Source organism: Pelodiscus sinensis, chromosome 21 (assembly GCF_052426305.1).
Source record: "Pelodiscus sinensis isolate ZL-2025 chromosome 21, ASM5242630v1, whole genome shotgun sequence".
Lineage (NCBI taxonomy): Eukaryota > Metazoa > Chordata > Testudines > Trionychidae > Pelodiscus > Pelodiscus sinensis.
Genome location: NC_143072.1, coordinates 15,304,329 through 15,326,654, shown reverse-complemented (window position 1 = coordinate 15,326,654; position 22,326 = coordinate 15,304,329). Strand labels below are relative to the sequence as shown.

The following is a 22,326-nucleotide window of genomic DNA, read 5'->3' as shown; positions in this document are numbered from 1 at the left end:
TGCCTTTTTTTTTTTGGCACATATTTGTGCCTCTCTGTGCTTTTGGGGTGGTTGACACTGTGTGTCCCTGTTTTAAAGAAAGCTGCATCAAAGTTTGAGCCCGGATCAGAGTTGAACTAATTAGATACGGTTTTGATCTCTTGGCAATTCATTATTATAATGCGTTCATAATAAAAGGACTTTTAGAGGCGAGGGTTGGGATGCATTTATATAAGTGTTGAAAATGCTGTGAGGAAAGCAAACAAAAATAATGAGAATTGTTTGTAGCCCTACATGATGTGTTTGCATTATTGAGAAGGCCAATTTTAAAGTACATGGGTGCTGACGTCAATGGGACTGCTGGTGCAAGGTAAAGAGTAGTGAGGGCTTGCAGGCCCTGAACCTCCAAATGCTTACACAAGTAGGAACTTAACATAAGCTGCCATTTTGGGGCATTTCTGGTAGTGACTTACTCCATTATGCAAGTGACATCCTGGCTCCGTTAAAATCAATGGTCCATCTCGCAGTGATATCAGTGGGGCCAGGATTTCACCCCATGAGTCCCGTTTGTTTCAGGACTGTGTGTGCAGTAAGGCTGGCTCTAACTGTGTACATGCCTAATTTTGAGCCCCACTCACTTCCGTGGATCTGCACTGCCACGGGACTGGAGATAAGCAGTAGAGAACTAAGCACTTTGAACCGTAGGACTGTTCACGTACTAAAGTTTAGGCACGTGCTTAGAACCCTTGCTAGATGGGGGCTGTGCCATTACTGAGGGTGAAATTGACAGAATGGGGATGGAGTGTCATTGTTGATTAAATAGTAAAGAGAAGTCAGAGCTGAATATATTATTTTGTAATCATTCTACTTTCTGCATAAGATATGCCCCAAATCTGAATAATCAGGGGAGGTGAACATAAAGAGTTGCAGCTCTTCGCACTCATGCTTGGACTCCTGCTGCGTTTCCCAGAACTGTTGCTGGGCTCTTACTGAGCACAGTACATTTGCTCAAAATGGTTCACTGATAAAGCCACAACTCTCTGTTTTATTCCTTCCCCAGCACATGTTGAAGCCAAACAGGAAGATACAGATATATATTTAATTTTTATGGAGATTAGCTCTTAGAAATTCCCTCCAGGATTGAAAATTGCTCTGCATTTTCAGAATCAAGTCATGTTGCTGAAACCTGAATGTTGTAAATAAAGTAACATTATTATCTGAAATTCTCCAGTCGTTTTGAGAATGTACAGAGATTTGACAGTTTAATATACTTGATGAAACAAAACAGTTCATGCAGTTGAAGGGGAGATCTTCCTTTGATTTAAAAATTGCCAACCTATTAAAGTTAGTGGCACTGAAGGAACAGGGAAGGAACTGAGCTTATCTTGGGTTCTCTTTGGGGCTGGTAAATGTGCAAAGATTTGAAATGTTAGTGAAATATGCCCGGTGTGCGCTGACATTGGCGATCCAGCCACATTTTCAGGTTGAGGCAAGGCAGCTGATATTTAGTGTTGTTAGGAGAGCATTTCCTGAGATGTGGTAATTGATTGGCTTGACAGTTACTCCACTTGCTTATAGGCCTCAGTAGGGCTGACACTCCAGCCCGCAGTATGGAATAGGATGGGAGAGTAAAATCCTTTTTGAGGTTTATTTGGGAAGAACCTTTACAGGGAGCCATATTCTACACCCGAAGTGTTAACTTCAAAACCCATGTTAAAATGCATGCGCCTCTGTATTCTGCCCATGGAAAAGCCCAGAATAGCCCATCCTCACGCATAGCGATGCAACCACGGAGAAATGTTGTGGCTACCAGGAGTGAAAATGCATTAACTCGACCGCTGCAATGGAGAATATCCCCATGATAATAAAAAGATTAGGGCCACTTCTATTATCTTCCCCAAGGTTGACACCTATGCTGTCACAGCACTGACTATTCCTGTTAGGAGCACAAATAACAGACATGGAGGCTTATATGTTGGTGCTGTATCTGGATCGAGTTAAGTAGGTGCATAAAGAGATCATGACTCAGTGAAACCCCTGCACTGCTCCAGATAGCTCCTCTGGTTGGAAGCCTTTAGAAAGATTTCTCCCTGAAGATCTAGTGTTTCCACCCTCTTTTCCCCTGCCTGGATGTGGATTCTCTGAAGGATGTTTACGCACAGCATATTGTTAGAATCTGTCCCATTCTTTAGACACATGTAGTGGAAGTACAGGATGAACTTCTTTAGTCTGGCACTCTCAGGACCTGACCAGTGCCAAACCAGAGAATTTGTCAAACCACCGGATACCAATATTGTCTAGCCGGATTACCAACCCTTCCACTGCTTCCTGGGCTCGTAGAAGCCAAATAGGGGTAAATCAGAACTACGTTACAGCATAGAACACTGAGGCTATGTCTACACTATGAGTTTTCTTGGCAAAAAATATGCTACTGAGGGACTCATTGGCATGAGTTGCAATCTCATTTGCATATTTTCTACCAATCCTTTTTTGCACTAGGGGTTTTTGCACAAAAACAAGCAGTGTGGATGTTTTCTTTTTGCACAAAAACCCCATTTTCCACAAGATGGGTATACCTCCTTTTTTGGGGCAAAAGGATCTTATGGAAAAAGGGGGTTTCCACACTGCTTGTTTTTGTGCAAAAATCCCTAGCACAAAAATGGATTGGCAGAAATTATGTAAATGACATTGTGACTCATGAAAATGAGTCCCTCATTATCATATTTTTTGCCAAGAAAACTCATAGTATAGATGTAGCTGGAGAGCCAGGACTTGTGTCTGTAAACAAACTTTATGGGACTGTGGGAAAGTTGGCCACACCCACGAAAAGTGGACATCTACTAACTAAAATCATGCCAGACCATGGATGGACCAGAAAGTGTTGAACTAGAGAGGTTCAACCTGTAGCAGATATGTTTAGCCACAGGATGTGGCTTTGCTTTTGTTTGCTGAGACCAGAGTTCCACTGATAGTAGAGAAAGGCACAGAGCTGCAGCTATAGAAAGAGCAATAAGAAATAACTCCTGAAGTCAGTGGAGTCTGAACAGAAGGATGCTTATGTTACCCAGAGGTGAGCTGGGCTTTTTGGGTCATGCACTAGTTTGAAACTCTGATCGTAGTTCACCATCACACAGCACCAGATCAGAGTGACAGCATTTCACGCTCACTTTGCGTTGGTGTCAATGGCTGCAAACAATACAGAGGATGAAGAATCAGGCATATTTGCTACTTTTGCAAGCTTTCCAGAGCTGCTGTTGTGCTGAGACATTTTATTCCAAGCCAAATTAGAATGGGAAATTTATTATTTGACCTATGCAGAAAAGCTGCAGCTCTGTTTGCGAATAGAAATGGGGCCATTGTACCCTTGGACCAAATCTGCAAATACTTTTTGACAATCTCATATCTCACTCAGTAAGCAAATGTTGGTAGTTTGGGCACAAATGGTGCACGCATCGTATTTGACTCCTTATCAGAGGGTAAGCACTGGGGAAGAGCAAGAGATAAGCCGCTCAACAGTTTTGTCACGCGCTTGCATAGATGAGAATCAAGAAGATTTTTAAAAGGCATTTGCTAAACGTGTAAAGATAGCGGCAGCTTAGCAAGCCTTTCAAATAGATTCTCTGGAATTTGACCCCTCTGTATGCTTGAACAACCCTTTGAACTTCTTATAAATGCTTGATCATGGGCATTTCACTTCCCTGCAAAGTGCACATGCAAATACACCCACACTTCATGCAAACATTTATGGGGACCCTGTCTTTAAAAGTCTCACATCGCCCCTTTTCAATGGCAAAAAGGAAAACAACTCTCAGCTTCAGGCATTTTGATTCTATATGTCCTGGTTCAGCAAAGCACTTAACCACATACTTCACTTTAACCACATAGGTCAAGGGTGGGGAAACATTTTTGGGTCAGGAGCTGCTGACCCACACAAAAAAATCAGTCGGGGTCCTCACACAAGTAAGAAGCCAAAAAACAAAACAAAAAAAACCACCCCAAAACCCTCAAAACCCTCACTAATGTGGCGTCCAGCTGAGGAGAAAGACACTCCCCTCATTCCCCTTGCACATCAGAGCCTGGGGGAAGGGAGAGGGGCTAACCTAGTAAATTTTGTGTGCTCCAGTGCCATGAGCGGTAATGGGGGAGGGGGCACTGGAGCATCAGTGCGGGCTCCCAATTCTGAGGGGGTTCCAAAGCCTTGGGGTCCATATCCAGGCAAGCCCCTGCCCCCTGAGCCTAAGGTTGCTCATCCTGTCATAAGTGACCACATGCTTATTCAGAAGAGAACATGAGCGTGTGTTTAACTTTAAGCCCCAGCTTTAGTCCCAGGCTGTGTCTACACTGGCGCAATCTTACGCAAAAGCGGCCGCTCTTGCACAATAACTTGCTGCCTGTCTACACTGGCCGCGTGTTCTTGCGCAAGTAAACTGAAGTTCTAATGTATGAAATCAGGGCTTCTTGTGCCAGAACTCTGACGCTCCCGCTCAGGAATAAACCCTTTTGCGCAACTGTTCTTGCGCAAGAGGCCAGTGTAGACAGGCAACATGAATTTCTTGCGCAAGAAAGCCCTGTGGTTAAAATGGCCATCAGAGCTTTCTTGCGCAAGAGAGCGTCTACACTGGCAAGGATGCTCTTGCGTAAAAGCACATCTCTTGCGCAAAAGCACATGCCAGTGTAGACGCTCTCTTGCGCAACTACTTTAATGCAAGAACTCTTGCACTTAAGAGTTTTTGTGCAAGATCACGCCAGTGTAGACGTAGCCCCACTGATTTCAACATGACAAACTGGGGTCTGTGATGGAAGGGGGGGACTAGGCTCCAAGCCCCCTGCTGGAGGCCTGTGGCCTTGACACACCCTGCCCCAGGGAAAAGAGCAGAGGAGAAGTCCTCCAGGCAAGCAAGAGCAACTGCTTCTGCTGCAGCCAATCAGAGCTCAGGAAGACTGTTAAAAAAGGCGGCTGGGCCAGGGCCTGGCAGTTCCTCTCTCAGTTCCACTCCCAGATGCAGGGACTGACTGACTGGAAAGGCAGTGTGGCACCTTGGGTAGCTCAGCGTGTAGGCTGGATTGTAGACCCGGCTGAAGCCCAGGTCCAGTGACCGAAGACTGGCCGGGGTGGGCTACAATGAATTGCAAAGCTCTGAACAGGGTGCTGTAAGGAACCTGAGATAAAGCCCTGAAAGAATGGAACAGATTCTTGGAGAACAGGCCCAGGGAGCAAGTAGCAGCGAACAGTAAAGATTTCAGCTGACAACTGCTATTTACAAAGTTCCTGGGCTGGGACCCAAAGGAGTGGGTGGCCTGCGTCCTCCCAACCCCCAGAAACTACTCAAGAGGGCAAGACGAAGCCTGATCCTAGGCAACCCAGAAGAAAGAGCTTCACTCCCAAAGTCAGTCACAGGAGCGGGAGCTTGTGGACACATGTCCTTAGCCAGAAGGGGGCGCTTGAGAGAGGGTGAGCCGTTTACAGCAGGAGTGGGCAACCTAAGCCTGAAAAGGAGCCAGAATTTACCAATGCACATTGCCAAAGAACAACAGTAAAATGTCACCAACTCTGATCATCTCCCCACCGCCCCCCGCAGCCCATGAAAGCTCATGATACCATCTACATGTTTTGTTAGTCTTTAAAGTGCTACCAGACCATTTCTTGTTTTTTAAGTTTTTCGGTAACAGACTAACTTGGCTACCCCCTGAAGCTTTTGAACTATACGAAGTTTTATCTTTTCATAATGCCTGTGATCTGAGGATCTCAAAGTGTATCACACTTGCTAATTATAGTAATATTGTCTCATAGTGCCCTATACAGCAAGCATTAGACCCATTTTACAAACGGGGCAAAGTAAATTTTCACAGATTTATATCTTGTAAGGATAAAAAGAGTCCATAATGAACATCAAGGCTAGCATCCTTTATAAATCAGAGCATAGAATTTCACCCATGCTGTTATTTACAGACATTACCACGGTGTATTGAAATGATGGAATCAGGATTAGAACCCCTATGGCTCTACCCTCAAACGTTATGCACCAGTTCCTGCACTGCAGTCCCTCTCTATAAAAATTCTTACCATTTCCTTCCCAAATGTGCATGCCAGAAGAAAAGCCTTTAAAGGGAACAAAATATCCAGGCTCAAGACGGAGGAGTTATTTAGTAAACAAGAGTCCAAAAGCATGTTATATTTAAAAGGACAGGAAACGGGGATGATGTTTAAATGGAGTCATACACTTACAATTAATTGTTCAAGCTCTCCCAATCCTTCTGCTGCAGTCACATGTCCGAAATTATGTTTTTATAACTCTGCCAAACTGCGTTCTTAAAACATGTAAAATATAACATCACTGTGCACCACTGGGTCTGTGCAGTGAAGAAAGCCCGTCTCATTTTAGAAACCACGTTGAAGTCTCAGGGCTTGTTTGAACGTTGAATCCAAACCAAGAGGTGCTGTCGCATCTAAGTGAAAGGAGACATCAAGTCCAGATTTCGAACAGACTGTTTAGGTGCTCAGCTCCGACAGCAAGGAACAGGTTCTCAAAGACCTGAATTCTTGAAAATGTTGTACATAAACATCACACCAGGAACTCCTGCGGGCTGAGAACTTTTGAAAATCTGACCCTTCTTTTGCTTTCAAAGTAGGAGCTGAGCTCCTGTGAAAATCTGCCCTCAATTACAATCTTGTCTGAACTCTTGAAAATCTGGTTCCCGGTATCTGGAGGTTTTGTTTAATTTTCTGTATCCAAAGTCATGCTCGGATAGCAACATGGTAGGTTTTGACCCATGTGGTCGATATAGTCTCATATTTTCAAAAATGTCCCAGTGACCTAGGTATCACAGCCCCATTTTTCAAAATGATTTAGGAGTCTGTGGTGTTTAGGTGCTCATAGGGCTAGACAGCAGCTGAGCAGGAGTTTTGTAAATGCCTGTGGTACCTAAATGTTTGACTTAGTCCCTCTTCTGAATCTCACCCTCAGTGCTTAGGTCTCTAACAATGAAATCCCCAAGTTGCCTACATTTCAATAGCTGATCACGTGCAGTCACCTAAGTCCTGACTATCAAGCAGCTCAATACTTAACTCATTGTAAGCCCCAATGGGATTCACAAACAAGGTGTTCCCCTACTCATCTTGCCTTTGTCACCCTGCTCTAGTAAATATACTTTAAGAGACCCATAAAGTAATATTGCAGTGTCAAGTATTGATTTGAATGGTTGGTCATAAGAACATAAGAACATAAGAACGGCCGTACTGGGTCAGACCAAAGATTCTTCTAGCCCAGTATCCTGTCTACCGACAGTGGCCAGCACCAGGTGCCCCAGAGAGGGTGGACCGAAGACAATGATCAAGCGATTTGTCTCCTGCCATCTCTCTCCAGCCTCTGACAAACAGAGGCCAAGGACACCATTTTATCCCCTGGCTAATAGCCTTTTATGGACCTAACCTCCATGAAATTATCTAGCTTCTCTTTAAACTCTATTATAGTCCTAGCCTTCACAGCCTCCTCTGGCAAGGAGTTCCACAGGTTGACTACACGCTGTGTGAAGAAGAACTTTCTTTTATTAGTTTTAAACCTGCTACCCATTACTTTCATTTGGTGACCTCTAGTTCTTCTATTTAGGGAACTAATAAATAACTTTTCTTTATTCGCCCTCTCCACACCATTCATGATTTTATAGACCTCTATCATATCCCCCCTCAGTCTCCTTTTTTCTAAACTTCCAGTTTAGTATGCTATGGTGAAGCTGACCTAACCCCCAGTGTAGACAGTGCTTGATCAAAGGAAGAACTCTTCCATCAATCTAGCTGTTGTCGGACAGGGGAGACAGATTATGGACACCAATAGGAGAACCTCTCCCATCACTGCAGTGTCTACACCAAGTGCTGCAGCAAGCCGACTGTGAACTGTGCTGCTGTAGAGTTTTAATTACAGATGTAGCCCAAGACACAAGGGAAGTGGGTGGTAACTCTTTAATTCACCCTTAGGTCTGGTCTACACTACAGCAGAAGGTCAAATTAAAATCTGCAACTCCATTTACATTAGTTACATAGCCAGGGTCGACATATCTTAAATCCCATTTCTGCACCGTCTACCCGGTAGAAGGCCGACAGGACCAAATGCTCCTGTTGGCTTGCCTTACTCCTCATAACTCGCTAAATTGATCCTAAGAAGATCGACCATAGCAATATCACTCTTCTGCATAGTGTAGACGTGCCCTGAGTGTCTGCCTTTTGCTGTGCATATGGTACTATAAATTTTCCACTGGCTTTGGAAACCCTGCTAGAGGTCCATATGTGCTGTTACTTCAGTCTCTTTGTCTACAATAGTGTAAACATTGCTTCCTACTATATTTTTAACAGTGTTTGGTGTAAAACTGATTGGCTTTGTTTTTAAATGACTGTTTTCTGCTCATGATTCATCAGTTTGGGAGATTCCCTCTGAAAGCTATACAAAATAAACACTGTTTGGGCACTCCCATTTGTGAATGAGTCAGAGGAGGAGATATTCAGTTCTTTGTGGACTTCCATTGTTTTTGTAAATGTATTGGGCATTTCATTCATCTAAATCTCTGCTTTTTCCCTGGTTCCCTTTCCTGAAAACAGAATTCTTGAAGTCCAAAGCCCTTTTCCTCTCTGTGGGCGCTATCCTGGCAATTACCGTATATACTCGAGTATAAGCCGACCCGAATATAAGCCGAGGCACCTAATTTTACCACAAAGAACTGGGAAAAAATATTGACTCGAGTATAAGCCTAGGGTAGGAAATGAGGCAGCTACTGGTAAATGTAAAAAATGAAGATAGATACCAATAAAATTACATGAATATTTATTTCAAAGAAAAACAATAACCTAGCTCTGTAAGTGGAAAAGGGGGTCAACAAAAACAATATGGTATCAAAAATACCGTAACTCCCGATCAAAGTCCTCCCGCCAATCCAATGAGCTCTTGAAGGGCCGCCTGCAAGAAAGCGCCTAGCGCCAGCACCAGTCACACACGGGAACAGACGCTCGGACACTCGGCCCAACCAGCTCAACCCCCGCCGCCCCCGCCCGGACCTTTCCCAGGCCAGAGCCCCTCTCGGCTGCTCCCCGAGCCTCCCTGCCGGCGGCCCCTGGGCGAGGCCGCTGGCTCCGAGCAGCACCTGCGGGCGCACCCACAACCCAAGCGGCCGGCAGAGGCTCCGAGTGCCCCACGCAGCGACGGCCCCCGACACACGGAGCCCAGCCCGCTCCCGGCAGCGCCCCCCGCCCCGAGCGCCTCGGTTACCGGGGCCGGAGCTCTGGGCTCACGCGGCTAGACCCGGCCGGCGGCAGAGACGCGCTGAGCCCGCCTGCCTCAGTTCTCGAGACGCTGACTCGAGTATAAGACGAGGGGGGCATTTTTCAGCACAAAAAATGTGCTGAAAAACTCGGCTTATACTCGAGTATGTACGGTATTCAGTTTTTTTCTTAGTCTGGACTACATCCTCAGCAGCTGAAAATCAGAATAAAGTTGCTGATGTCGATGTAGCTATGTTTATTTACAACACCTGAAGAGTTGGCCTTTGGCGTCTTTAAATTATTGTGATTAGGAATGTTGACTTTTATAGCAAAGAATAACAAATCCTCCACGCAGGAGTTCTCAGATGGAATTCTATGGTCTGTGTTCCATAGAAAGGTAGAGAGGTTGATCACAGAGGTTTCTTCTGTGCTTAAATTCCATGTATATTGGCCAAACTGGAGAGTCTCTGTGATAAAGGATTAAGGGATGCCAATCAGACATCAGGAATGGTAACACCCAGAAATCTATAGGGGAACTTTTTAACTTCCCTGGACATTCAATAATGAATTTAAAACTAGACATTCTTCTTCAAAGGAATTTTATCACTCAATTACAGAGGGAGACTGCTGAACTGGAATTCACTTATAGCTGCGACACTATCAACTTGGGCTTCAATAAAAACATTAACTGATTCACTCACTACATAGGCAATTTCCCCTGCCTTTGATAAACTCATTTACACATCAGAATCTATTAAGGGGACACATCCAGCCTTATTCAATTATCATTAACACTGGTCCTACAATTGACAGGTAACTGCTTTTCCTGTTATGTATACTCTGGAGTCTATAATTTTCACTCCAACTCATCTAATGAAGTGGGATTTACCCATGAAAGCTCGTGATATATTTGTTAGTCGGTAAGGTGCCACAGGTCTGCTCATTGTTTTTAAATTCCATGTTAGTAATAGATAAAAACTGTTTTGAATTGTTAAGTTCTGAGCCAAACAATCAGATAAAGACTCAAAAAATTGCCTCAAGAAATGGGCAACAGGTCCAATAGTGATACAGGTATGAGATTTTCTTCAATGAAAATAAATATCACTTTGATCCTGACAGTGTTCCCTTTGAAGATATACTTTTGCTTTTGTATTAGAAGCATCCTCTTAAGTTTGTTCATGCCATGGCATTTGCATTCTGATCTGTTTTCTCTCTTGGATAGGAATTTCCCTTGGCAGTCATTGGAGGGCCAGAATGCTACTGTGGCTATCCCACAATGCATTTCACTCTTCATGACAGCGTGGACAGGTTGTTTTGCAGCAGGCAGCAGAACGTCAGTACTGTGGCTGAGGTGCCAAGAGACGAGAATTACTATCAAGTCTATCAGACTCCAGTACAAGGTAAATGCTGCAACTCAACAAGAGGCGTCTAAAGGCAATGAAGCTATGCCCACTTCTACCAGGTGAACATTCAGCCAAAATGGTGTTTGCTCTCATGGCCAGGCCACATTCTGGTTTGAATCTTTTCAGACTATCTAGACCAAAATTCCTCCTGCTTTTTCATTTGTATGTGGTAGTCTTTCACTTCCTTTGCTACACTGATATCTGATTTTGTTAGGACCAGTTGAAAAATGGAGTGTTTTCTACCCTGGAGATGCCAGCATTTTAGTGGTAAATAAAATTTCTGTAGGATTCTTTGCTGCATATGTGTATATAAATGTATGTGTTAAGTAACCCAAACATAGAAAAATAACATAGAGAAAGTCCAGTGGAGGGCAACAAAAATAATTAAGAGGCTGGAGCACATGACTTATGAGGAGAGGCTGAGGGATTTGGGCTTATTTAATCCATGGAAGAGAAGAGTGAGGAGGGATTTGATAGCAGCCTTCAGCCACCTGAAGGGAGGGGGAGTCCAAAGAAGATGGAGAAAGGTTGTTTTCAGTGGTGACAGATGATAGGAGGAGGAGCAATGGTTTCAAGCTTCAGTGGCGGAGGTCTAGGTTGGCTATTAAGGAAAACAATTTCCCTAGGAGGGTAGTGATAACCAGTGAGGTGACGGAGTCTCCATCCCTAAACATTTAAATCCTGTCTGGACAATGCCCTGTCTGGGATGATTTAGTTGTGACTGGTCCTGCTTTTAGCAAGGGGTTGGACTCATGACTTCCTGAGGTCCCTTCCAACACTATGGGTATGTCTAGACTACATGGCTCTGTCGACGGAGCCACGTAGATGAGTTTACTAGACATAGGAAAATGAAGCAGTGATTTAAATAATCGCTGCCTCATTTACATCAAAATGTCCGCCGCGCTGTGCCGATCAGCTGTTTGGCTTCACAGCAGGGCAGTCTGGACATGCCACAGTCGACAAGGGAAGCCTTTGTCAACCGCTCCGGTATGCCTCGTGAAATGAGGTTTACTGGAGCAGTCAACAAAGGCTTCCCTTGTCAACCGTGGCGCGTCCAGACTGCCTCGCTGTGCCACCAAACAGCGGATCGGCACAGCGAGGCGGCCATTTTGATGTAAACGAAGCAGTGATTATTTCAATCATCGCTTCATTTTCCTATGTCTAGTAAACTCATCTACATGGCTCCGTCGACAGAACCATGTAGTCTAGACATACCCTATGATTATATGATTCTATATAATGATTCTATATATGATTCTGTTTTATATACACATATATACTTGTTGTTTAGTAATTAACACAAAATAAATATTTTATATGTGATGTTTACAAGAGTAAAATAGTCATGCAAGAAAGACAAGGGATTTGGGGTATGACATAATAAATAGTGGCTTTTGGAAATTCATGGGCAGTTTTATGGGCTTTAGATTTTTCAAATGACACAATTAAGCACTTTTCCTGCACCCTGTATTGAACGACATTGATAATGTGCTATAGGTCAATAAACCTGAAAGGAGACTTTCAAAGACTTTTTACAAACAATGATTTACAAACCAGAGCATCCAGTGAGATATCCTGTATATCATGGACCCACACCACCACCTGCACACTGAACCCAGTCCCACACACCCCGTTTCTCGGAGCCAAACAGCTACGTGACTATCAAAAACAGTACCTACGTGTCTAGTTCTGTGATTAAACCATAAACCATGCTCTTTCTGGCTCATACATACTGCAGTTACAGCTGCATTAAAACCAAGTGTTACCAGCATGTCTAATTTACTTTAGGCATCTTCCTCTAAATCCACACCCCCATCTAGAAGTAGGTTGGTCACATTGACAGTAAGGCCTCAATCCAGCAAATCACTTCAACTTAACGGCACACTTAAGTCTCTGAGTAATTTCACTGATCTCAGAGGGACATGCATGAAGTTAAGCAGAGCTCTAAGACTCCTCCTGGACAGAGGCCTAAACTTCTGCTCACAGCTCATTTTCACCACTATAGGTCAGACTCAAAGTAGGCCCACTTCTGCGCATTCACTGGTGCATGCACCTAATGGACTTCAGCCCTCTGAATGGCTTTGAAAATCCAGAGGTTTCACTGTGCATGTGTCAAGATGCTTGGAAGTTCAAATTAATTTGGGTAGGAATCCAGGAGTTCAAGCAGGGAATTTTCTCATTAACTTCAGCCTGGCCAGGATTGGGGCTCCAAATATGAACTGTGAATCCTTCAAAATGTAGTTTGATTTTAGAAATCAGTCATGTTGTGGAGGGCTACTGGGACACCCGCCAGGTGGAATCACATGCAGGCATTCTTCCACAGCGACTTTTAGATGGCTGGCATTGCATGCGCTGTGATAAGGAGCAATATGCAACATTTCTTTGTTTTGTTCATTAGGGATGACCCTTCATGGGTTATCTTCATTCCCCCCTCTGAGGTGAGGCAGGCGTTAATAGGTATACGTATAGAATACCAAGCTCTCGGCAAGCACTTTTCACCAGTACAGCTCGAAGTCCTTTGCAGAGGTCAGCATTATTATCCCTGTGTTACAGATGCAGAAGTGGGCATGGAGGAGCAAAGTGATTGTCCCAAGGTCACCCAACAGGCCAGTGGTGGAAATGGGACTAGATTCCAGGGCTCTCAAAACCCACTGTGGGTAATGCCCTGGGCAATGCCATTAAACTATTCTAATCAGTTCCACAGTGTAAGATGCCCATCCAGATTCTGAAATATAATGGGAGACAAGAACTGTGAGCCCACCCCTCTCTGTTTTAGAGTCAAGTCCATTTCATTTAAGCTATACATGGTCAGGGTTTGAGGCCTTCTTTTGCATGACAAAAGCTCCCACTAGTCGGCTGACCTGACCTTCTACAGCAGGGGTGGGCAACCTGCAGTCCAAGGGCCTTTTGTGGCCTATCGGGGTTCTATGTGCGGCCCGCGAGACATTTCGTTGACACAAGGTTGCCAGATTCCACTGGTTGTCATTTGTATCAAGTTTTTTCCTATCGTTATTACTAAAGTGACATGCATATCAAGCCAGGACATGAGGTGGGTGCTGATTGTGCATAATATTGACCATGAAAGCCGTGCGCTCCCTCTGCAGCCAGTCAGAGCACTGTTACAGGGTCAATCAGCACACCCCGCAAATTCTAGGTACACACGCGTACTTAGCAGAGTTGCCCAATCTTGGGAGACTTTGTTACAAATGAACTTGCAGCTCATTGAGATGAAAGAGGCCAGCCGTGCAGCCTACTCACTAGCCTAGGTTGCCCATCGCTGTTTCACACACTTTTTTTTAGGGATGCTTCTTTGCAAGAGGGGTTCCTGATTCCTCGCCCCTCCCCCAAAATGTACCTCCATGTTTTCTGTCTGTATGGAAATCAGTGGATTATTCTGTAAACAGACACACCCTAGTCAGAAATGGCCTTTTTAGAGGTACAAAGAGAATGATTTTGGCTCACATTCATGGCAATTCTATTTTTAAAACAGCACATGTAATCTGTCTTCTGTTTGCAATATTTTGGCAACCATGCAGGGCTTTAAAAGCATGGAATGTTGCTTTACTTTTGAAAATCCCAGCTTAAGAGGTTGCATTGAACTCTGACTCATTGTAGCAGGAGGGGTTTCCCATAAGACACTTGATTTGCAAATCTACTTGGCATATTCAGGCTTCAGTGAATGGCCAGCCTGCCACGCAAATAGCTGTTAAACATACATCAAGGGGCTTTATCAGAACCTGTAGGTAGGCACAATAATTCATTGCAGTTCTAATAATGAAGCACTGCCTAACATGACGTCAATTTCTTGAAAGGATTTTGTCTCCTCCAAGAATAAACTCGGTTCTCTTAAGGCTGAATTAATTTTAAGTATCTGAATCACAACTGGACTGAAACTGATATCCTAGGATATAAATAGAAGATGAAAGCATTAAACCTTGTAATCAGTAGCTGTCAGTAAAATGTATTAAGAAGCTGCAAAGCTTAAAATGAAATATCTTCTGTACTTACAGACACCCGATGCACAGATAGGAAATTCCTCACTACCAAATCCAAAGTGTTTGTTGCTTTGTCTAGTTTTCCTGGGGCTGGTAATACCTGGGCTCGCCATTTAATTGAACACGCCACTGGATACTACACTGGAAGCTATTACTTTGATGGAACCCTCTATAACAAAGGTATTGTCAGAGACACATGAAAACCTGAAATCATCTTGAAACATGAATGTTTATTTACTTGTCTTGACATTTGTCTCTGGAATGAATAAGTCTCTTTGTTATAAACATCCATGCTAAAATGGAAACATCGCTTTGGAATGTGAGTGTATTACTTCTTGTCCTACCTTTCAAACATATTGTACAGCGTGCAGAGACTGGTTGAATAGCATATGTAAACTGATGCACAAAAATTTTCATTTGTAAAATCTTGCTCTGATTTGTGGGGTCACATTAGGTAAACTATGCAAATTTAAGAATTGATTATTATTATCCTTGTATCTCTCTCTGTGTGTGTCTATGTCCCTAACCCCCATCTTTCTCTTTCTCTTACACACACACACACACACACACACACACACACACACACACACACTCGCCTCTTTCTCTCTCCCTCCCCGCCCCACTGCACCCTCAGAATTGGCCCATAAAGAATTTTGTAAATAAAAAGTGAGCTAGATTCTTAGGCTCAGATTTTCAAAGGCACCTCAAGAATTTGGGTCAAGATTTTCTAAACTGACTTGTGGCTGTGGGCCCAGTGAGAGACAAGTTAAAGGGTTCTGATTTTTTGAGAGCACTTGCCCTCTTAAAATCAGGCTTCTATAAGGTGTCTCAAGTTGGGCACCCAAAAATAATGGATCATGTAAGAAAATCATAGAATGACAGAAATGTAGCTCTGGAAGGGACCTGGAGAAATCATCAAGTCCTGATTTCTGTACTGAGGCAGGATCAAGTTTACCTAGATCTTTCCTTCAGGGTGTTTATCCAACCTGTTCTTAAAAATTTCCAGTAATGGGGATTCCATGAACTCCCTTGGAATCCTCTTTCAGAGCTTAACTGCCCATATCATTGGAAAGTTTTTCCTAATATTTAACCTACATCTCCCTTTCTGCATGTTAAGCCCATTACTGCTTGTCCAGCCTTCAGTGCATTTGGAGACCAATTGATCCCTGTTTTCTTTACTCCTGCCCTGAACATCTCCAGCTGAGGCCTCACTAGTCAGGAACCAAAACTGACTCTTATAGGACCCCACCGGATATATGAATAAGTGACAATTACTCTTTAAGTACTATCTTTCATGCAATTTCACATCTGTCTTGTAGTAATTCTATCTAGACCACATTTCCTTAATTTGCTTATGAGAATGTTATGTGGGACTGTGTCAAAAGCCTTACAAAAATCAAGACATGATGGCTACTACTTCCCCCCATCCACTAGGCCAGTAATCCTTTCAAAGAGGAAAATTAGGTTGGCTTGGCATGATTTGTTCTTGTCAAGTCCTGGTTGACTGTCCTTTATAGCCATATGATCTTCTAGATGCTGATAAATTGTTGAATAATTTGTTCCGGTATCTTTCCAATTATCAAAGTTAGGCTGAGTGGTTTATTATTCCCTGGGCTCCCTTTGCTCCCCTTTTTACAGATTGGCAAACACAGAACCTTTCTTCTCTTCTTTGGGGTCTACTTATCCTCCATGAGTTCTTGAAGATAATTGCTAACTATTCTGAGATTGCTTCCACTCTGTGATTGCTTCCAGTAATTCCTGGCCACCCAAATATAATTCATTTACAATTATTAATATTGTGGTAGCGCCTGGGAGTCCCAGTCAAAGACCAGGGTCCTATTGATCTAGGAGCTATACAAATCCAGGGGAAAAAAGGTGGTCCCTGCACCAAAGATCTTACTGGCCAACTAAAATTAAGAGTTAATATGGTCACATAGTTGGTCATTGAGAAAATCAGGAATAGCATTTCAGACATCCTGACTCCTAGCCCACTCTTCTAAGTTACTTCATCTCTTGTTGTAGTTAGAATTTTACACCATGGCTGTGTCTAGACTGGCCAGTTTTTCCGGAAAATCAGCCGCTTTTCCAAAAAAACTTGCCAGCTGTCTACACTGGCCGCTTGAATTTCCGCAAAAGCACTGACTTCCTACTGTACGAAATCAGTGCTTCTTGCGGAAATACTATTCTGCTCCCGTTCAGGCAAAAGTCCCTTTTGAGCAAAGCTTTTGCACAAAAGGGCCAGTGTAGACAGCTCAGATTTGTTTTCTGCAAAAAAGCCCCAATCGCGAAAATGGCGATCGGGGCTTTTTTTGGAAAAGTGTGTCTAGATTGGCATGGACGCTTTTCCGCAAAAAGTGCTTTTGCGGAAAAGCGTCCGTGCCAATCTAGACGCTCTGTTCCGAAAATGCTTTTAACGGAAAACTTTTCCGTTAAAAGCATTTCTGGAAAATCATGCCAATCTAGACACAGCCCATTAGAGGATCTTGTTTACAATAAGAAACCTGCATGACAAACAATGAATCCCTCCTATTTTTTTAAAAAAAACAGGCTTTAAAGGAGAAAAAGACCACTGGCGAAGCAGGAGGACGATCTGTGTGAAAACACATGAAAGTGGCAAAAGAGAGATTGAAATGTTTGACTCTGCCATCTTGCTGATACGGAACCCGTACAAATCGCTAATGGCGGAATTCAACAGGAAGTGTGCGGGCCACCTGGGATATGCAACAGATAGGAACTGGAAGAGTAAAGGTAACAGGCCGAGCCATTGCTACTCAATGGGTGCCTAAAATTGACTTCAAAAGGTTTGACAGTAGGGTGTGATCCGTAGTGCAAATGGGCCAGCATGGCCAGTACGCCACAACAGTGAGTTATTTTTAGCTGGTATGGAGTACCAGAAAGACCCTCTGCCAGCCATCCCCAACCCCTCCACTGCACAGCTGCAGCTCCGTGTACAGGGCTGGAGCCTGGGGTGCAGGGCTGGGAGCGTTGTGGCAGCTGGAGGAGCTGCTGGCAGTTTTGCTCCTTTCCACATGGCCCCTCCCAGTGGGGGAAGGAGCAGAATTCCCCGCCCTTCCTCCCCCACAAGCAGGGCAGCTCTGTGTAGAGGCAGGGGCTGAGGGTTCTGCTCCTTATCCTGCTGGGAAGGGCCACAGGGAAAGGAGCATAAAATGTACCGCCGCTGTACCACCACCAGCCCCCTGTCTCCCAGGTAACATGGGATGGGGAGGGGAAGATAGAAGTCCAGGGATGGGGGTGGGGAAGAGTCATGTAGAGGGGTCATATGGGGAGGTTACATGGCTCCCCATAGCTGGTGTGCCCTCCCTCCCTCCTACCCCCACACACAGGTATGAAATTGTGATTACTTGCTACAGGTGTTGTTGGTAGAGCAATGCAGTGAGGGCCTGACCCAACGCTCACTCAAGTCCATGAGAGTTTTGCCATTGAGGTTAATGAACTTTGCATCAGGCCCTTGAGCTGAAGGAGGCCCTTAGAAACCTCAGACCTGAATTCTGGAGGTGGTTCGTCTCCAACAGTCAGTGGAAGGGAGCCCAGCAGAAGGCTGATTTTCTAGCACCAGCAATGAGGAAACAGCATGGCAGAGTGAATTTCTCTTTGCAGAGAAACTCTGCACACAACCCATGTAACCAGGCGGTGTGCTGACCCCACCATATCTAACAGGTCAGGGCGATTAAAGGGATTAGTTTCAGATCAAGGATACGATGGAACAGGATTTGCTGGGGTCCGTTTTTATGCATTTTACAGACATTACTGTAGCACAGATTAGTAACAATCAGACTTGTTGACTGTTACTCAAACCTCCTGAACATGTTTAAAAATGCACCCACCGCAGTCTGCTTTTTCTTTTCAATTAGCAAAGCAAATGAGAGCTTTAAATGCTCCCCTGAATGCACTGCTGCCTTCATGCTAAATACAATACTAAAGAAGTCAGCAAGGGCTTCTCCATTTAGAGCTCCTAAGCATTAGAATTAGGGAAGGGCAAACTGCACAAACACTTTTTTGAGGGGGAAGAGGAGGAGGTTACAACAGTGTAGTACCCAGAGATTGGAGATCCTTATGCTAGGTGCTGGACAAACACATAGTAAGGAACAACAGAGATTCCAATCTCACAAACAAGACAAAGGATAGGAATAGAGTGGAGGAGTTGGGTGAAAGAGATGCCTAAAAAGGAGACACATCAGTGGTAGAACTGGAATTAGATTACATATCTTGTGACTTCCAGTCCAGTGCCGTTTTCATTAGAATCACTCCTCTCTTTGCAGCAACTGTGCTGCAGGTTTACACCAGGGCTACGTCTAGACTGGCATGATTTTCCGGAAATGCTTTTAACGGAAAAGTCTTCCGTTAAAAGCATTTGCGGAAAAGAGCATCTAGATTGGCACGGACGCTTTTCCGGAAAAGTACTTCTTGCGGAAAAGCGTCCGTGCCAATCTAGACACGCTTTTGCGCAAAAAAGCCCCGATCGCCATTTTCGCGATTGGGGCTTTTTTGCGGAAAACAAATCTGAACTGTCTACACTGGCCCTTTTGCACAAAAGGACTTTTGCCCGAATGGGAGCAGCATGGCATTTCCGCAAGAAGCACTGATTTCAGACAGTAGGAAGTCAGTGTTCTTGTGGAAATTCAAGCGGCCAGTGTAGACAGCTGGCAAGTTTTTCCGGAAAAACTTGCCAGTCTAGACACAGCCCAGTGGTTGCAAACTATCAGGGCATGTCTACACCACAGAGTTACATTGAAATAACAAGGCGAGCCTCCATACTGCGAGCCCGTTATTTCAAAAAATTTTCAAAAACGGGGTTCTTATTTCAAAACTCTCATTTAATGAGGAATAACACTTATTTTGAAATTGCTATTACAAAATAACTGTAGTGTGGATGCTACACTGGTGCTAATAGTTTCTCTCCAGGGCCATTCAAATGAATTACTCCCCAGTGCTTCCTCGGGCTCCAAACTGAGGTAATACATCCACATTAGGGGAGCCTGTCCCGGACTAATTTCAAGGCTTCCCTGGAGTTTGGGCACGCTATTTCAAAATAGTTATTTTGGGAGTTATTATTCCAAAGTAACTTATTTTGAAATACTCTTGGGCTATGTCTAGACTGGCAAGTTTTTCCGGAAAATCAGCCACTTTTCCGGAAAAACTTGCCAGCTGTCTACACTGGCCGCTTGAATTTCCGGAAAAGCACTGACGATCTCATGTAAGATCGTCAGTGATTTTCTGGAATTACTATGCTGCTCCCATTTGGGCAAAAGTCTTTTTCCGAAAGACTGCGCAAAAGGGCCAGTGTAGACAGCACAGTACTGTTTTCCGCAAAAAAGCCCCGATCCAGAAAAGCATCCTGCCAATCTATACATGCTTTTCCGAAAATGCTTTTAACGGAAAACTTTTCCGTTAAAAGCATTTCCGGAAAATCATGCCAGTGTAGACGTAGCCTTGTAGTGTAGACTTTCTCTCAATGTACTACTTGTGAAGACTTTGGCACAGGCTTTCTTGTTCAAGCAGAATTAATTCAGTGAAATCCTAGGTTGTACAGGATGTCAGACTAGATGATCATAATTATCCTTTCATTTATGAAAATCTTTTGTAGATTTCCTCCCCCCACGCAGCAACACGTCCCTTCTCTGCCTCTGTTTTTCAGTGAGTTTTCTAAACACCACACAAACTCAGCAACTTTCACATTCCAACCAAACACACAAGATTTAGTGTGGGTTTAAACTAGAGCTGATTTTAAAAACACTCAGAGGGGTAGCTGTGTTAGTCTGTAACTTTAAAAACAACGAGCAGTCCTGTGGCACCTTAGAAACTAACAGAAAATATATAGTATCATGAGTTTTCTTGGGCAAAACCCATGAGCTCATCTAAGGAAGTGGGTTTTGTCCATGAAAGCTCATGATACCCCTGATACTATATATATTTTTGCTAGTCTGTATTGGCCTGTCTAAATAACTGCCCTTATTTCAAAATAACAAGGAGAGCATGCACACTACAAAGCCTGTTATTTCAAAACAAGGGGCTGGCAATTTCAAAATAATAACTTCTGCTTGTGAAGAGAAATAAGCTTATTTTGAAATAATCTGGTAGTGTAGACATAGCCTAAGGTGCCACAAGATTACTCATTTTTAAGAACAATGAACATTTTCCACTAAAAAAATTAACATTTTGCATGGAAAAATATGCATTGAATTATCAACATTTTTTTAAAAAAAATCTCACCAGCTTTAAGTCAAACTTAGGCAAAAAGAAGTCAGCTGTCCCTAGCAAGCAGGAAAAATACTACTTCAGTTTGTAATTTTGCTGGGCCTTCAGCAAGATCTGGTTTGGCCTCATTCTGCTGCTGCCCCAGGAGACTAGGAAATTATTAAAACATAGTGTGGGTTGGATCATCTAATATTTCTCCTTCCCCATCTCTTTTCCCCAATGTTTAGAATGGCCAGACTTTGTAAACAGCTACGCCTCATGGTGGGCCTCTCACGTCATAGACTGGTTAAAATATGGAAAGCATCTTCTTGTTGTTCACTATGAAGACTTAAAACAGAATCTCATCCCCAAGCTGAAAGAAATGGTGGAATTCTTAAACATGACAGTGACAGAGGACCGACTGCTCTGTGTCGAAAACAACAGAGATGGGAATTTCAAGCGGTCAGGTGCTAGGCAGAAGGATTTTGAGCCGTTCACCCAGGAAATGAAAGATCTTATCAACAAATACATCCTGACAGTGGAAGAAGCACTGAAAAGAAGAAACCTCACAGGGCTGCCAAGAGAGTATCTTCCAAGATGATATGCCAGTAGCAGTTAGCTGTGTTTTTAATATAAAACAAAAATAAATAAAGACGAGACCAGAGCTTTATGGCTACAAAAGCAAAGATGTTCTTGGAGTCTGCTGAGGAATGCAAATTCTATCCTCTCTTGGATGTTCTTCAGGGGCACCAAGTGCTTCAAAAAGCAAGTGATGAAGGATGGAAACTGGGTTATAAATGAAGGAAAAAGCTATTAGTGTCCGCCTCTGTGTGTCCTTCCCTATTTAAATGGCTACAAATTTAAGAGTTGTGCACTGCTAATTAGGAAAAGGGTTCCTTCTTCTCATTCTTACTGCCTACTAGCAATACCTGTTAAGAATAGCTTGAGATTTTGCAGTGCTTGGAAATCCATCATTCATATGTATGGAAACTCCTCAAAGCCGATAAATGTTTTCACCCTAGCTTTTAAGACAGTTAATTGTTTTCTTCTTAATTCCCCCTCACATTAGACTTTTATTGGGGTTGCAAAGGAGAGAGAGAGAAATATCCCTGCAGTGAGCACTTTCACAGAGATATGAACTGTCAGACAAATCTGGTCTAAGGCTCACTTTAAAAACCTAGACTTGGACTGGTCAGTCCACTGACTTGTCGAAAATAACATTGTTGCATGGTAGAGCTGATTCAAGACTGACTTTGGGTTTTCATCATAACATGGACTCAAAACATGTGCCAAGAGAGGTATAAATCTCCATGTAGGAGGTGAATCCTGTCTCCAGCTTGCAGTCTCTTTGGGTTGGAATCAAGGAGAATGGTGGGTTTCCTTTGGTGATAGGATATATAGCCCCATGCAGAAGGGGCATGAACCAGGAAAAGAAGTAATTCCCAACAGCAAAAAATGGCAATTCTGGATAAAGAAATGGTCCAAAGGTTCATGCTCTCATCAAACT

General features: G+C 43.6%; 1 protein-coding gene across 1 annotated transcript in view; it reads left to right on the top strand.

Annotated features, from left to right (window-relative positions):
* WSCD1 (WSC domain sialate O sulfotransferase 1) overlaps positions 1-21,483 on the top strand; it is a 70,677-nt gene extending 49,194 nt beyond the window's left edge. The window contains exons 6-9 of the mRNA XM_006138563.5: positions 10,449-10,626; positions 14,640-14,804; positions 17,172-17,372; positions 21,068-21,483. Of these exons, the coding sequence (XP_006138625.3) occupies positions 10,449-10,626; positions 14,640-14,804; positions 17,172-17,372; positions 21,068-21,420 (897 nt within the window). The 3' untranslated portion in view covers positions 21,421-21,483. The remainder of the gene's footprint in view (positions 1-10,448; positions 10,627-14,639; positions 14,805-17,171; positions 17,373-21,067) is intronic.
* Positions 21,484-22,326: the final 843 nt, after the last annotated feature.